Genomic DNA, 17,427 nt, shown 5'->3' on the forward strand with positions numbered 1-17,427 from the left:
GAGTAGCTGGGGACAGTGATAACAGAGCCATTCCCCACCAGCCCGTATCACTGGGGCAGGGTGAAACTTGGAAGCCATTCAGAGAACCACCTTGGCAAGTTATGATTTTAGGACTAGGCATGTGTCCAGCCCAGGGTGACCCTGCATCAGAAGTGACTGGGAGTAGACAATATGGGTCAGTCTCCCAGAGCAAAAGGCGGATTTGAGCACAGAGGAGAACAAATAAGACAAAAAAAAAAAAACATCCAGCCCACTAGTTCCCTCTGAGTTTTTCCTGTTACTTTATAATTGCAATTTGGCCTATTAACCTATTGGTTGATATTCTGAATCTTCTTCCTGTTGAAAATGTCAGGCTTCTGGTAGTTTTAAGAAAAAAAAAAAAACATGAAACAAGAGACTCTTCGCTTAACCCCTATGTGTCTTGTATGTATGAGATCTCTTGTAGCCATTATGTTTATAAACCTTATACTGCCGTTGTAGGGAGTCTTGCCAATTTTAGAAATCCTTTTGCAAATCTTCATCACAATGAGCAGGGTTTTTTTCCCCCTAATGATCTCTTAAAAGCCATTTTCTCTGACAAGACTCTTTATGCATTTTACCAGTCTGCTTAAGCCAATGTTGTCTCCAACAAAAGAAGTGCTTAATTAATTTGTCATAAGTGGAAGTAGTATTGTTGGTTTGTCGAAAGAATATATAGCCTGAAGATTAGTTCAGATACCATTAACTGTAACTCTTTGGATAAGTAACTCTAAATTTTTTCATACATAAAGTGTGTTGGCATTACTGGACCCTTAGAGATTTCCTAGTTCAAGTGTTCCGTCATCACTTTCCCATGATGAAGTACAAGTAGAAACAGTAAGCTGTATGTAGAGATGTGCCAGTGATCATTCAGTATTATAATAACTTCTCAGTAATGTGCAATTTTGATTTCACAGGCCTCAATAAACTTCATTTATAACATGTTATATCCTTTTAGTTCGTAAAATAATACTGTGTACTGTGAAGGATGCGAAATGTGAAAGTTCAATTCTACACGTGTTTTCTCATAGACCTGTCGATTGCTGCGACACGTGTCTGGAACAGAACCTCTTGAAATAACCTGTATACACGCAGAAGAGACATTCCAGGTGACTGGTCAACAGGTAGGATCACAGCAGATGTTCCTTCTCTATTATCTCTTCTTTGAGTGTCCCAACAAATTGTGAGCAAGAGAAGCAGAACTGGTTCTGTGTAACTGGAAGGTGATGGAAATTTCCTTGTTAATGAGCTGGAGCATGAGATTATCTGCTCATCTGATGCCCTGGAAAGTGGCTCATGCAGCAAACACCTTAGTTTATAGCTACTTATAATTGATTTATTTTAAGAGACAAGTATGTATAGAGACAGATATATTATACACTGCTCTTATTTGCTAGTTCATTCCCCAAAGGCTGTGGTGTTGGAGAGCCCAAACTAGAACTTGATAACTCATTCCTATTCTCCCACATGTGTGGTGGAAAAAACCAACAGGTTGACTTGTCACCATTGCCTCCTAGGGTGCACATTAACAGAAATTGGGACCTGAACTTGGAAATCAAACCCAGATATTGCATTTTTGGATGAGGTTGGCTTTATAGGCAGTTTACCAAATGCCTGGCTCCTTTATTATTATTATTATCGTTATTATTATTTTAAAGAGTTGCAGAGAAAAGGAGCGACAGAGAGAGAGAGAGAAAAAGAGAGAGCAAGAGATAGATATCTTTCATGTGCTGGTTCACTTCCCAAATGGCCCAAGCTAGGCTGATCTAAAACCAGGACCCAGGAGTTTTTTCTGGATCTGCTGCATGGGTGCAGGAGCCCAAGAACTTGGGCCATTTTCTACTGCTTCCCCAGGCCATGAACGTGGACCTGGAGGGAAACAGCAGGTGGGACATGAACCAGCACCTGTATGGGGTGCCAGTACTGAAGAGGGTGGGAGGCATAGCATCTTATGCCATGATACTGGCCTCCTCTATATGTATGTTAAATGATACTCCAGCTCTCTGCTAATGCCCCTGGGAAGGGAGCGGAAAATGGCCAAACTGCTTGGAACCCTGTCACTCTGTGGGAGAGCCAGATCAAGCCTCTGGCTCCTGGCTTTGACCTGACCATTGTGGCCATTTGGGGAGTGAATCAACAGGTAGAAGAGCTCTCTTGTCTCTCTATCTCTCCCCTCTCTCTTTCTCCCTAAATCTTTCAACTAAAACATAAATCTTTTTAGAAGTGATGCTTTGAATTATGTCATAGACATGTTTGTTGAATAAAAATAATTGCTCCCTAATGCAGGTTTGTATATAATGAAATGTACTATTTATCTCTAGATCACATTGTAAGACAGACAGGTGGGATTTGTTATTGCCTTTACCACAGCTCTCTGAATTGCCCAACATGGAGCTTTTGTACGGAAATTGTCTCATAGTCATTGAGTGAGTCTCAGGGGTTACACATGCGTCTTTTGTTTCCTTAGATCATTTCAGCTGCTGAGACATTGACCTTGCATCCATCTAGCAAAATTGCTAAAGAAAACTTAGATGTATTTTGTGAAGCTTGGGAATCTCAAATCAGTGACATGTCCACACTACTACGAGAAATTACTGACGTGTTTGAAGGAAGACGAGGTGAGAATGTATTTCATATGTTGAAGATATTCATATGTTGAAATATCTTGTGATTTTTCATGTTGCTATTTTAATGTCATACCTCAGATACAAAAGTATCTTGTTAAAGCTCAACTTTTTTTTTATAGTAACATATCTTCATTAGAAAAATCAGTCAAATAGTATTTATCTTTCATTTCGGCACACAAGCAATAAAATTTGTCATGTAACAGTGCAAATGATTTCTCTGAATTAATATCAGCATACTCAATTTTCCTATCGAGTTGAGGTCATTTTTATGTCTTCTAAAGTGTTTTTTAAGTTTTAGTACAATAACTATTGTGTAATAGATTTAATTCTACTAATTTCGTCATGAAATGAATGTAGTTATTTGATTTTTGAATTGCTTTCCTTCCGCTTGGATGGAACCTTTCCTTGCTGACCACATAAACTTGGAATGTTGCCCGTGGTGGGTAAGTTCATTGGTGTATCCCCAACACGTAGAGTAGATGATACGCTGTAGAGGAAGGCATTTTTATTCTTTAATTTCAGCTGGGAGTTTTGTTTATTTACCAATACTCTGTATGCCTTTTTATTTATGTTCATATGTTTTTATGTGTTTTCTCCTTTCAAATGGTTTCTGTTAGTGTTAAAGCATGCTTCTTAAAAAACTCAAATATCATTTAAAACCATAATATCAAATGACACATTTATTTTACTGATTATGAACATTGGGAACATTTTCTGTTTTTAAAACGCCCACTTGGAATAAATGTTCATTTGCTTGCGATGCAGGGGATGTTAGATTTTGTAGCTGTAATGTCATTTGTAAAGCATAATAAATGCTCCTGCATTTAAAATTTTCTGAAGTAACTACTTTGAATGGGACGTCATTTTCATGCTCTGACCAAGTTTCATAGGTTTTTACAGGAGGCCAGTTTCATGTATGCATGAAAAAGTAAAGTGATATGATTGATCCATGCTTAAGGAAGAATGTGCTCTCAGCTGTAGGGGTAGTCAGGTGATGAAGAGAAAGGCGGGGGGTGCCGAAAGGACCCTTGACCTCATGGGGCTGAAGCACCTGCCAGGCTCAGCTCTGTCTCTAACAGCTGGCAGGATAGGCCCTTCCCCACTCTGGGCTTGACTGTCCTCCACTCAGTAACGAAAACCTCGGGCTGAGTGATCTCTGGGGCTCCGGCCACTCTCCACTTCCGTGAACTTTGCCTAAAGCTCTTCTGCGCTCAGAATGAAAACCTCTCTGTGTCTCCTTTCTGTCTGCCTCTATTTCAAGGCCAGAGAAATATTCTCTTTTTCATTTCTTTTTGTTTTTCTTTTAAAACATGGGTGTCATCAGCTTCTGAAAATAGGAGGGTCAGAAGAGTGCCACCAAGTGGCCCTGTGTTTCTCTGGCATGTCCTGGGTTGGATGTGTAGTAGTGAGGTTTGAACCAGCGCTTTTAGGCTTAACCCGCTATGCCACAATGCCCACTCAAACTAGCTACCTTTTACATGCACAGTGGTCACTTGTAACTGGTGAATTCTAGATTCAATAGTGGAGTTGCATATGAAATTTTAAATATTTGTGTAAACCACCTAACAAATGCACACTGAATAGTCATCCAGTGAGAAAAGGCATGATTCAGTGCTCTTTTTTTTATTATGTGGAACTTTATGAATTTGATGTTTATGTGATGTGACTGAATATTAGTAACATCATACCTGTTTTAACTAGAAACACTTGTTTTCTTTGAAGAAGCAATTGTTCAAATCTTGTCTTGATTTTTTTTATCACAGATATCATGAACCAGTTTTAAAAATAGTATTTCACCCTTTGTGCCCTGACTGTTTGTATAATGTGAGAGTGAGAAGATTGCAGCCAGCACAGGATGAAGTGGGCATTGCACATCGTTCTCCTCCCTCACTTACTGTGCTTCCTGCCATGGGTTGGGCTACATGCCCACGCACTGTGATTTGCCTTATTTTGTCTTCCTTGCTCATACATGGGGGCTGTCTCCTTCCCTGAGTAAGGGAATGCATTCTGAGGTTAGTTATAAGTGGCTTGGTTTGGAACACTGTAGCGGGCTCTACATTCAGAAGAGGCAGGCTGCTGTGTAAGGAGTCCACTGTAAATGAGCCTGTCAGTGCAAGCTAACACCTGCAAGGTGCTGTCTTCTTGCTGAACCTTCACACAGGTGGAGACTGCTCATCATGGGTGACTTAGGGATGCAGCTATTGATGGTTTCCATAGTCACCAGCCAAAGCACAAGTTTATTTCTTCTCTTTTTAAAAGACAGAGAGGAGAGACAGAGAGAAAGATCTTCTACCTGCTAATCTACTTCCCAAATGGCTACAGTGGCCAGAGCTGAGCTGATCGGGTGCCAGGAGCCAAGAGCCACCTCTGGTTCTCCCAGTGGGTGCAGAGTCCCAAGGCTTTGGGCCGCTTTCTGCTGCTTTCTTAAGCTATAAGCAGGAAACTGGATGGGAAGTAGAACAGCTACAACCTAAACGAATGCCCAGATGGGATCCCAGAGCATGTAATGGGAGGGTTAGTCCGTTGAGCCATCATGCCACATTCCCAACAAGTTTATTTCTAAATCACTTATAATTAATAGACTAAATTATCAAAACTAACATAATAACAGTTCTAGTTATTTGAAAATTGTCTAGGTTAAATGTGAATAGCAGAAAATATATTTATGGAAAAAATGTTTAAGTTACGTGTGTTATTTGTAGGAGAGAAGTATGGCTACCTTTCACTTCCAAAGACAACGGTAAGTAGAAAATTACATGCATATCAGAGTTTTCCCTTTTTTTTCTTTGTTTTTTTAAGATTTATTTATTTTTATTGGAAAGGCAAATGATTTATGGAGACAAGAGACAGAGAGAAAGATCTTCCATTGGCTGGTTCACTCCCCAAGTGGCCACTATAGCCGGAGCTTAGCCCATCCAAAGCCAGGACCCGGAGCTTTTTCCATGTCTCCCACATGGGTGCAGGGTTCAAGGCTTTGGGCCATCCAAGGTGAAGATTTAGCCATTGAGTAATTGAGCTGGGCCCACATTTCAGTCTTTAAAAAGTCATTTCAAAGGTAGAAAGGCAGAGGATAAGAGAAACAGAGTGCTTGTTCTGCTTGGCCTGTTCACTCCCCAAGTCCCCTCACTAGCTGAGACTGGGCTGAAGCTGAGAGTTGGAAACTCCATCTGGGTCTCCCATATGGATGGCAGGAACCCAGCTACCCGAGAGCTCACTGCTGCCCACTGGGGGCTACCTTAGCAAAAAGTTGGGGGCTGGAGCTGGGTATCAAACCAAAGTCCTTTGCTATGAAATCCATAGGCTAGAGATTTAGATTATGCTACTGATGCCTGTTATTCTGTACACCATCTCCCTAAATACAAACCTTTGATATTATGGAAAGATTAACTAGGATAAGAAGTGTTGGCCATTCAGAGTTGTTATTTTGAATATCAGTCTTGATAAAGCTCATTTTGTTTCCATTTGTGTTGGATTTAGAGGTATGAGAAAGCAGATAAGAAAATTTGTGACAAATAAGTAGTTCTAGTGTAAGTCAGAGGATTTGTTCTCCTTATCTTGGGTCTAGTTTGCATGGTTACATCAGAATCATTCTTGGCACTGAGAACTTTGATGTTTTCTGTACAGAGGTAAATGTATCAGGTATATGGAAAGGTCAGGGAAAGTGTCATTTAACTGAGCAGTTGTTCTAAGGCCCCTCTGGGGAAGGGAAATTCTCATCTTGTTGCTGATTGCATTTTAATATTATTCATGTTTCCCAGGTGACATTTTGATGACCTTAACAACTCGTTTGTAGAGATGGTTTTATGGGAATTTGTAGTTTTGAATAAAATGTAGAATATGGAAAGCAGAAATAGTGGTAGAAAAGAGAATCAGTTATCAACAAGGACCACTCTTCTAGAGCCACCAAATATCATAGTAACTCTAACTTCAAAAGTAGGGGAAAATAATGAGCTGTGTAGAAGTAATTTCTCAGGATGAAGTAATCCTGATGGTAAATGAGAAAAATAAAAATATTAGTATATTATACCCAGTTGCTAAATCACATAAAAAAGGTCATATATTCAGTATCAATGTGTAGCTAGTGGCTACTATGTTGGGCATTACAACTTTGAACTGGTACGGAAAGAAGATGTGTAGAGAGGGAAAAAAATGATAATTTTTAGTACCAGAGTGGTAAATATCAGATAGGGATTATTACAGGACAGAACATACAATCAAGAGATAGAAAATAAAACTCTTAAATCTGGGCGAAATGACACTGGGAAGGGTCGATGGTTTAGGGAAAGAACAGAGGGGCATATAGTTGATGTGGTTTGAAGAAAGCCTTATACTGAAACACATCGATAAGGGACTGCAAGTGGCTAGTGAGAGAGCAGTCATGACGTTGCAGACTAATTCTGTAGCCTTTTTGGAAATAATTTCTATGCTGTTAGCTATGTTTAGAGCAATTTGACAGTATGGGTAGAAACTTTTTAATTTTCAACTTAAAAGCTGGTCATATAGATCACAACCCACTGGGATTAAACAAGTAAGGACAGATGAGCTGTTCTTGTACATATTGTGACTTAGGGCTACCACAGAACAAGTATCACAGATTGGAGAGGACACAAAGGGACTTTTAGAAGGTCAAATTGAACAAACATGATACTGAGCTGAATAGAGCTTTCATTCAGTAACATCATTTTAGAATCATGAACCATTCTCTCAGCTGGATAGATAGCACAGCTAACTGTATCCTGAGAAAACTGTAGCTCTCTTCTTTAGAAAGCAAAAATTTAAGCTAATGTTATTTCCGAGTCTTGAGCTTTTCATGACTGAAACTGATGTATCTGACTACTTATCAAGCAGAGTCCACTAGATGGCAAGCTTGGTTATGTTATCAAGTGGTTTATTTACCTCAGGACTGTTCTCAACTTTCATACATGCTTTATCAATTGCTTTGTTGTCTGCTAGACCAAGGGAGGAGATAAAGATGATGCGCTTCTCCAAGGAGGATCCAGAGGGATCACTGACCATCTCTATACATTTCTAGCAAACATGGAAGTGTTCTTGTGAACCTGTTTGTGTGTGTGTGCACGTGTAACTGCATATTCGCTTTGTATCCTCTTTATCCACTTTCTGTTCTTTAACTTCACCTGTGTCTTCAGTAGTATGCATCACTGCAAGATCACTGAAGTGCCGTGATCAGTGAGCATTTAATCCTGTGGGAGAGGAAAAGGGGGAAATTGTAGCTGTTTTGTGGAACTGGTGACAGAATAGCTGTTCAGAAGTAAGAAGTCAGGATAAAAAGGGAAACAAAACAGTAGTGCAGAGTGTGCTCGATCTTTCTGTTATATAGTCACATGTATATTGTTTTATTATAATTTATTGCACCTGTGTGCATATATGTGCCTGTGTACCCAGTGTGTATTTCTATAATTTATATTTTCAGTGGAAAACATAGCTCTCTGCACCTGTTAGTTTCCATTTCTTTTCTAACGCTGGCAATTTTTGGAATTCTTACTCCACCAATGGGGTCTATCCTCTCCAGAAAAATATAGTTTCCAAAGGCACATTTCTGTGGGTGGTGTTGTAATCTGTGTTGGTACTCAATTCTTTAAGTAAATGGGCATCTAGAGACCTAACTGAGACAGGACATTATTTTCCCCTTCTAGGAGAGACACTTTCTGAGTTTCAACTAGTTTATATAAAAACAAACTTGTTCTTTCTTTTTTTTTTAAAGATTTATTTTTATTATTTTTTCATTGGAAAGGCAGATATACAGAGAGGAGAGACAGAGAGGAAGGTCTTCCGTCCGATGATTCACTCCCCAAGTGAGCGCAACGGGCCGATACTATGCCGATCCGAAGCCAGGAGCCTCTTCCGGGTCTCCCACGCGGGTGCAGGTTCCCAAAGCCTTGGGCTGTCCTCGACTGCTTTCCCAGGCCACAGGCAGGGAGCTGGAAGGGAAGCGGGGCTGCCGGGATTAGAACCGGCGCCCATATGGGATCCCGGGCGTGCAAGGCGAGGACCTTTAACCACTTGTGCCACCGCGCCGGGCCCCAAACTTGTTCTTTCAAAAATAGAAACCATGACACACTGACTTATATATTATATCCTGAATTTGAAGTATGATCTCCTTACAACCCGGCATGTGAAATTAGCAGTTGGAATGTCAGTGCAACTAGGGTGTTGAGATTTCACCTTCAAGAGTCTGAATCTTAGAATCAGAATGTCAAGAGAGGCATGGCATGCAGTGGTTGGCTTAAATACATTATTTCATAAGGACAGTTTCACCATTATAGTAACCATGTCACCATCGGAAGGTCAGGAAGGTTTGAGGAACATAGGCCCGGGATTCTAGAGTGCTGCAGAAGGATTCTGAAAGCCCTGGAGACCTTGTGTGAAGTCTAGAGCAGCGGTAGCTGCAGGGGCCACTGGGGGAGGCTCCAGAGCTCCAACCCGTCACTGCTCCAAAGTTGAACTCTCCTCCTGGGGCAGTGTGTGCAGCTGGTTGCTTTAATTTAAATTACATAATATAGTTGCATATTGAATATGTTGAAGTTAGACTGTATTTCAGCTATTGTGTGTGTGCTTCCTATAGCTGCTGTATTTCTTCACATTTAAACATACCACTTTTTAAGATAACTGCATCTTTTTGTTGTCACAGAAGAATAATGCAAATCTCAAACCCCTGAAGACGGACAAGCCTGACTCTGAGGTAAGACCTTTTCCTCCGTCAAAGTCTTACCTCTAGTTTTCCCTTATGCCAGTAACAACAGAGGTGTCGTGATTACAACGTGGGTTTTGTAGGAGCAAGCCAGGGTAGCACGGCTTGGACTGAAGCTCGGGTTGCTCTCCTCCGACGCCGACTGTGAAATTGAGAAGTGGGCAGATCGGGAGAATGACATTGTTCGGCACGGACGCAACATGTCCAGGATTGCCTATTCTCTTTATTTGTTTACTAGGTGAGTATGGCTTCATTTTGAGTTTTTTTTTTAAAAAATTTATTTTTATTGGAAAGGTGGATATACAGAGAGGAGAGACAGAGAGGAAGATCTTCCGTCCTGATGATTCACTCCCCAAGTGAGCGCAACAGCCGATACTATGCTGATCCAAAGCCAGGAGCCTCTTCTGGGTCTCCCACACGGGTGCAGGGTCCCAAAGCTTTGGGCTGTCCTCGACTGCTTTCCCAGGCCACAGGCAGGGAGCTGGAAGGGAAGCAGGGCTGCCGGGATTAGAACCGGCGCCCATATGGGATCCCGGGGTGTGCAAGGCGAGGACCTTAACCACTTGTGCCACCGCGCCGGGCCCCATTTTGGGTTTTTGAAATGAGTTTAACAATATCTGATATCAAGGAAAAGTGCCAAGTGAATTCATTGAGAAGTTGGAGTTGGCATCAAATTCATGGTAAACACAGTTATTATGGCAGTTTACTTAAGTGAGTGCAGCAGGAAGATCCATCCATTTAATTTTTGTCCCATTTCTGTCATATTTTTAAGATAATATTTTACGTCCTGATTATTGTGAACCTGCATGTCAGTGTCGTTCCCGGCCAGCACATCGTTTGTATTTTTATATAAGTGATTGATTACATTAGATCAAACAACAGAGCTATGAGCCTGCCTCTGTTGGTTGCCAGTCTCGTATGCATTGTATAGCCTGGCCTATAGTCTCTGTTTTGTCCATTTTACAAGACTGGTGATCAGATGCCACATTGAAGTCACTGTTGATCTTACTGCAGTGTCTTCCTTTGTGGCAATCTACACATGCAGTATAGAAATTCCACTTAACTAAAATCAGTTATGTGTTCAACAAGCTGTTCTAGAACTTCCTCAGGGAATAACTTCCAAATTTTCACTCTGTTTCTGAGATCTGTTTTTTTTCCTTCACTTTTAGAAATCTGAAAGATACTAGATATCTTCTGGTTTTCAGTATTTGGTGTCCGACAGGTGGCCCCTGACCTCATCTTGCTTTCAGAAATGAAGAAAGATTCTCAGTAGCAGGTCGTCTATGTAAGCTGTCATATGAATATTCCAGAAGGTGGACCAATTGGGTCTGGAAATTGAAGATTAGGGCAAGTAGATAGGGTCTTTGCAAGCAGGGGTCTTGGGGGCCATTTGAGAGTACCTGTTCTGAACAAAATGAAAAGCAAAAAATTTAGAACCAAAACAAACAACAAAAACCCAAAATGATGGGAGTCAGTAATATTTATATAAATAAAGCTGATTTTGTTAGAATTTACTTCAAATTCACAGGCAAGTAGGTTTTTTTTTTTAATTTAAGATTTATTTATTTTTATTGGAAAGTCAGATATACAGAGAGGAGGAGGAGAGAGAGAGGAAGATCTTTTGTCCACTGATTCACTCCCCAGGTGGCCACAATGGCCAGAGCTGAGCTGATCCGAAGCCAGGAGCCTGGAGCTTCCTCATGGTCTCCCACACAGTTGCAAGATCCCAAGGCTTTGGGCCGTCCTCAACCACTTTCCCTGGCCGCAAGCAGGGAGCTGGATGGAAAGCATGGGGACCATCGGGACTAGAACTGGCACCCATATGGGATGCCGATGTGTGCTAGGTGAGGACTTCAGCCACTAGGTTAATGCACCCGGCCCAGGCAAGCAAGTTTTAAAAATGATCCTTAGGAGTAAGAAGTCCTGTCCCCTTAGGGGCAGAATGTATCTCAAAAAAGCAACTGAAAGCAGTTATCACTCAGAGGAGATTTCATCTTCAAGAGGAGAAAAGAAGGGATTTCTGTGTCCAGTTCCTTTTCAGAGATTGAGAAGACTAGCGTCTGCCCCCTGCTGTGGCGTGGAGTCAGTGAAGAGCAAACAGAAGTGCTGCAGAGGTCCCCTCAGCTGCTAGGATGGTTAGGAGAAAGGAAGGGATATTCCCTGGCCGGGAGTCTCCGCCCTGTTCCAGGTGGCTTGCTCATCCGGAGGGAAATGGCGGCAGTGAGTAATTTTGCTGCTAGTACCTGTTGTAGTAACGCCTTATGGTGTTTTCCATCATTGGAGGCCCTCCCTCTTTGATAGTTTCCACCTTCATTTCTCAGACTTTTTCCTGCAGTCAGGTCTTCCCAGCATGAATTTTGGCCCAAGGGATTCTTAGATCATATCTTTTGAAGATCTCATAGCTCAAGGCTGCAAGAGATTATAAAGTGGAAGGCCTATGTCTACCTACAAGATTAACTGAAACAACAAAATGCCCAAATTTTGGCTGGGATCATGCTAGTCATTTCATAAATGGAGAAAAATCACGCTTTAAAGAAGTTTTTGGGTAACAAAATCCAGAGATAATATCTATAAACCAATCTACCCAAATGTCTCATCAGTAGATTTCTTCCTTTCTATTAAAAAGGTTTTAGTTATACGTTTCATTAGGTTTTTAAAAAAGATTTATTTATTTTTATTGGCAAGTTAGGTGCACAGAGAAGAGAGACAATAAGAAAGATCTTCCATCCACTGTTTCACCCCCAACTGGCTGGAGCTGAGTGGATTTGAGCCAGGATCCAGGAGCCTCTTCCAGGTCTCCCATGTGGGAAGACAGTCCCAAGGGATTGGGCCATCCTCTACTGTTTTCCCAGGCCATAAGTAGCGAGCTGGATGGGAAGTGGAGCAGCTGGGATACAAACCAGTGCCCATAAGGGATGCTGGCACATACAAGGCGAGGAATTAGCTGCTAGACTATTGCGCCGGGCCGAGTTCACTACTCTTCTTAACTTTATCCTCTGTTGTCATTTGCTATTCATTTTTACTGTTTTTAATTCTTTTTGGAAGTTTTTAGTTCAGTATTCTTGGATCTTCTACTGAGTTGTAACACAGACACTGCTATGATCATTTCATACACGTAGATCATGTACCTCATTAAGGCTAGACATCCAAGAGTCTGCCAGCTTTGACATTAGAGTTAAAAGTGAGAATGTCCTTTTAGTTGGATCCTCTTCATTATATAACATAGGCCTTTTATTTAAGAGATACTATCAGCTCTCATATATGTAACTTATACAGGAAATTGGAAAAGATTAACAAGTATAAATAGAAGCTACACATGACATGTCAACTTGAAAGTTTTCTAGCTTATAAGGTAAACATAAACTCTGTTACTTGGGAGAAAAAAGTAGCCTAAGAAATAGCAGTTCTAAATTTTAGAATTCCTTCAAGGATAAATGCACAATATTACTAGTCAGCTTGTATCATTGCTCCATTTTTGAGATCTGCTAATACATAAAATACTCTAAAAACTAATATTACAAGAGCAACTCTGAAATAATAATTCATATTGATTCATTTTATTTTAGAGGAGAAGGGCCACTGAAAACTTCCCAGGATTTAATACATCAACTAGAGGTATGTTTTGTTTCCATTGTATGTTACCGAATTAATTCTTTATGAAAAATAGATAATAACTGTTTTTCTAAATGATTTATTATATCCTGTGTCTGTATGAATATATCTGTCTACTATAGAGACTGATAGAAAACTAGAGAAAGGGCTTGTACTACCATTTCTGAGATAGCTAAAAACTATTTTATTGTAAAGAAACATACATCATAATAGAGTAGAAAGGACTTTGTTGATAGTCAATAGATTTGAGAAGTTTTAGGTTTTCTAATGTGGATGAAATTATTCCGTTAAACAGATGAAAATCTCTAATACTTTCTAGTGTTCTTGAAAGACATTCTGACCTCTACGTTGCGGAAGTAGCTGAATGATACTAATTAAGGTGACACGTGTGAATGTAGCCCTCTTAGCTCTGTGACCACTAAAGAGTCTTCACTACATTCTACTTTGCTTTTCTTCCATTTGCTTTTCTTCCATAGGCCTGCCTCTCACGAGAGGCTTCAGGTTAGCAGCTGCCTTGCAGAACTCCTTTACTGATTTTGATTATCCCCAGTTTACCATGTTTTTCCTCTGTAGAACCAAGTATGTTCCTGCATTTAAAATTTCTTGCACTTTATCACTCTACTCTCTATTTTCTTGGTGTTCCCATGTGTGTCCAACTGAACATCTTCGGGAAAGGGATTTCAGCCTAAGGATATGGTTGTCTACATAGTTAAAAGGATTATACATAATATTTCTTCTGGGTTTTGCTGCAGAGAGTGTAAGTGTATGATATATTTTCCATAAAGGAGTTGGAATAAATTCTAAATTCATTTTGAGTCATATTACATTGTAGGGGATGCTTTACTAGAAAAGATCAATTATTTCCTTTCTTAATGTGGGTCTATCTCTAGAATGAGATTAATATCAGATGACATTCTTCATTCAGTTGTTTCCTGAGCCTGCATTCTGTCAGACCGTAGTGATAAGGGCTGTTGGAGAAAAGTGAGCAAGGAAAACCTCCTGTCCCCATAGAGCATACATTCTAGTGGAAGGAGGCAGACAAAGCAAGCGCACGCACACGCCTGTGCACACACACACATCCTTGGAGATGAAGTCACGTAGGAGAAGAAGAAAGAAATGATAAAGTTGCAGGACAGAAAGATCTTCAGTGTGGATGATTTAGGTAGAGTTGAGTAATATTGATAAAGTGAGAGAGTGCAGTATTTTAGAACAAATGTAAAGGCTCCGAGGTGTAGGCGGAGGGCTGGTTTTAGCTGAAGAATGAAGCCACAACGGGAGTCGGGTGGAGTGAGCTAGATGAAAACTGGCAAATATGACAGCCACCTAGGCCATGGGCAGAACTTGGATTTTGTGGGGTGTTTTGTTGTTTTTAAAAGCAGGGTGGTAAACCTGGTGAGAGTTTTGAGAGGCAATGGTAGGATCTGATGCATGTTTTCAAAGATTTCTGGCTTGATCAGAAGGGCAAATGACAGTGATGTTGACTAAGATAGGGAACCTTACTACTATTTCTGGCTTTATAAAAGCTGTGAAACTTGAGGGGAACCATTACATTTAGAGAATGAAAATCAATATTAAGTGCAAGGGTCATGTAAGATCTTTAAGTCTGGTGTCAGAATAGTTCAGGATTAGAGAGAGAGACGTGGAAGGTGGTTTTACAGCCATGCTATTCTGTGAGATGCACATTGGGTTATGTTGGCTAGATGGCAAGAGAAGATATGCAGAATAACGTGGAAATGTAGAGAGATTAGGCACACACAGGGATGAGCATTCTAGTAACATTCTTCATGTGCTTTATTACCAGGACCTCCCCCCCCCTTTTTTTTTAACAAATCACTCAGATTTTTCTGTTTTCTGTGCAACCTAAAGCTAAGTTTTGGGGCTAGCCTGATGATATAGCATCCTAATCCTCTACCTGCAGTCCTGGCAGTTTATATGGGTGCCAATTTGAGTCCCAGCTGTTCCACTTTCCCAGCTGCTAATAGCTTGGGAAAGCAGTAGAAAATGGCCCGAGAGAGATTTTTCCATCCATTGGTTCACTTCCCAAACATGCACAATGATTGGGGCTGGGCCAGGCAGAAGCCAGGTGCCAAGAGCTTCTTCAGGGTCTCCCACATGGTTGCAGGAGTTCAAGCACTGGGCCATCTTCAGCTGCTTTCCCAGGTACTTAGTAGGGAGGTGGATTGGAAATGGAACAACCATGACTCAACATGTGATGCCAGTATCAGAGGTAGCATCCTAACGTGCTGTGCCACAATGCCTCCCCCTCTCCGTGTCATTTTAACATAATACTCCACAGATCCCTATCTTACCCATCCAAGTTCTTCTCCATCCTCCTAGTTTTCTCAGGATACATGGTGAATCGCCATCACCCATTTCTACTTTTGGATTTGATGAGTCCTCAATCCCCCAGCAATCCAGGGCTAGGTTTTGTAGCTGAGTGGCATGGCTCTGCTCGTCCCTGAATAGTAGCAGATGCCTCCAGCTGTGGAGGAGCCTCCCCAGGGGTTGTGCAGTTGAATGCTGGTGTTCTCCTGGGTACAACAAAACCTTTGAGAGTCCAGGGTATCTCTCTCATGTACAGGTATTATGTTCAAAACTGTAAAATTATTAGTGAGCATATTTCTCACCAGTCTGTGGACATCATCTAAAATAGTGATGCTTTCCCTTTCCATCAGGTTTTTGCCACAGAAGGTTTAAAGTTTACTTCAAGTATCCAAGCTTTCTCAAAACAGGTAACCCACGTTCCATACACTTGGTGTTTGTTGTGGTACCCTGAATTCCCAACATGGGGGCAGGGATTAAGGTCTGCAGCCATTTAAGGTACAGATGGAGAGTTGTTGCGGCTGTTGTAACTCCCTAAATTACATTGCAGCTGAAAGATGATGACAAACTTACGCTGCTCTTGGAAATAAACAAGCTAATCCCTCTGTGCCAGCAACTTCAGACCATAATCAAGACATCACTGCAGAGCAAAGTGCTCCCTAAGGTATGACAGCGAGCGGCTTGGGACCTGCACAGGCACAGTGGGTTTGCCCGTTTTCATGTCTTGACAAGAATCTCATATTAACTGTTACTGTAACTGCCCACAACACATTCACTGAATGAATTAGCTTTGGGGACATGATTCATGCCAGAGCACTGTGCAGCTGCGCCTGCATGCGGGTATCATCACCTGCCGGACTTGGGCATTAATTGCCTCCGAAGCTGGGCTCCCGGCCTAAATTCGGGTTTGTGCCCAAATGCAAAGTACACGGAATGCCAAAGTATGGGATTTGCTGTCAGTGTTTGCAGCAAACACTGAGGTAGTACAGTTGCTTTTCCATTACTCTTCCTGGGTGGAAACAGGCCTGAGCCCTGAGGGTGACCCTGCTCCTGTGTCCTAGGGCCGTGCGTCAGCTCCTGGGCCTCCATCCTCACACCTTCCTGATGCCTTGTCGTTCCACGATGGAGAAATGCTATCATTTTCAATCCAAATGCATAATCACATTTTTTGAACGCCCATGTTTAGAATATGATTTACGTGCTTTCTGTCCCTTTAGGTTGACAAGTGTATTACAAAGACAAGATCCATGATGGCTCTCTCGGTTCAACTTCTTTCACTTTGCTATAAACTGATGAAGAAGGTGAGGCAGCTTTTCTATCTTAAACTCTTATTTTAAAAGTTAAGGAAATGGTTAAAGAAAAATAGTTATTAAATTTTGCAACTTTTTTTTCAGAATAAAGCAGAAATTAATAGTCTTAACTCTTTTCAGCTTCAGACAGAAAATGTCAGATGGGGCTCAGTCACTAGTAAAGACATCGTGGATGGCAAACCCTGAGAAGATTCTGGAATGCAGTCTTTGAAACTTTGTGTGGCAAAACTGACATCTTAAAGAAGCAAATGAACTTTCATATTTTAAAAAACTCAGCATGTTTATAAAGAAAATACTACTGAAATCCTACTTTATTTTCTGGTCATGAAATTGGTTGTGAAGCCCTTGACAATGAATAAACACCCTGGTAGAATTCTAATTGCAGTGTGATTTTAAAATGTGACAATGCATTAATACCGTTCTTTAAAAGTGAAACCAACTATCCCAAGTATCTTAATGACAGCTCAGTCCAAAGAAGCTGTTGTGAATATATGCTCACCCTTGGCATATTTTACATTAACTATTTTATTTAAGCTTTTTATCTATAACCCTGATTTCAGCTAAAAATGTACAGACATCGTCTGGGTGAAACTAGTGGTTTCTTTTAACAAGTGGACTCCTCTTCATCCCTCTGTCCACCAAGCATGACAAAGTCCCTTCTAGAGCGCCCTCTGTCACAGGGTGTGCTGTTGGCCAGATTGTCGTCTAAAATACTTTTCGCAGAGCAAGGGCTAACGATTCTGCTGCTTGTCTTCCCCAAACTCTGAAAGTGGACTGACAGAACCCAGTCCACAGAATCCTGGAGTCATTCTTGGAAAACAGCACACGA

At 41.1% G+C, this 17,427-nt stretch overlaps 1 protein-coding gene across 2 annotated transcripts in view; it reads left to right on the forward strand.

Moving 5' to 3' along the window:
* CTNNAL1 (catenin alpha like 1) overlaps positions 1–16,973 on the forward strand; it is a 55,247-nt gene extending 38,274 nt beyond the window's left edge. The window contains exons 10-19 of one of the 2 annotated variants that reach the window (XM_040962920.1): positions 1,050–1,142; positions 2,486–2,636; positions 5,348–5,385; positions 9,295–9,345; positions 9,438–9,592; positions 12,921–12,969; positions 15,642–15,698; positions 15,839–15,952; positions 16,506–16,589; positions 16,719–16,973. In XM_040962920.1, coding sequence (XP_040818854.1) covers positions 1,050–1,142; positions 2,486–2,636; positions 5,348–5,385; positions 9,295–9,345; positions 9,438–9,592; positions 12,921–12,969; positions 15,642–15,698; positions 15,839–15,952; positions 16,506–16,589; positions 16,719–16,784 — 858 coding nt within the window. In that variant the 3' untranslated portion in view covers positions 16,785–16,973. The remainder of the gene's footprint in view (positions 1–1,049; positions 1,143–2,485; positions 2,637–5,347; positions 5,386–9,294; positions 9,346–9,437; positions 9,593–12,920; positions 12,970–15,641; positions 15,699–15,838; positions 15,953–16,505; positions 16,590–16,718) is intronic. The other variant, XM_040962921.1, reaches the window with a different exon arrangement.
* Positions 16,974–17,427: the final 454 nt, after the last annotated feature.

Source organism: Ochotona curzoniae, unplaced genomic scaffold (assembly GCF_017591425.1).
Source record: "Ochotona curzoniae isolate NIBS_2020 unplaced genomic scaffold, NIBS_Ocur_1.0 scaffold_3208, whole genome shotgun sequence".
Taxonomy (NCBI): domain Eukaryota; kingdom Metazoa; phylum Chordata; class Mammalia; order Lagomorpha; family Ochotonidae; genus Ochotona; species Ochotona curzoniae.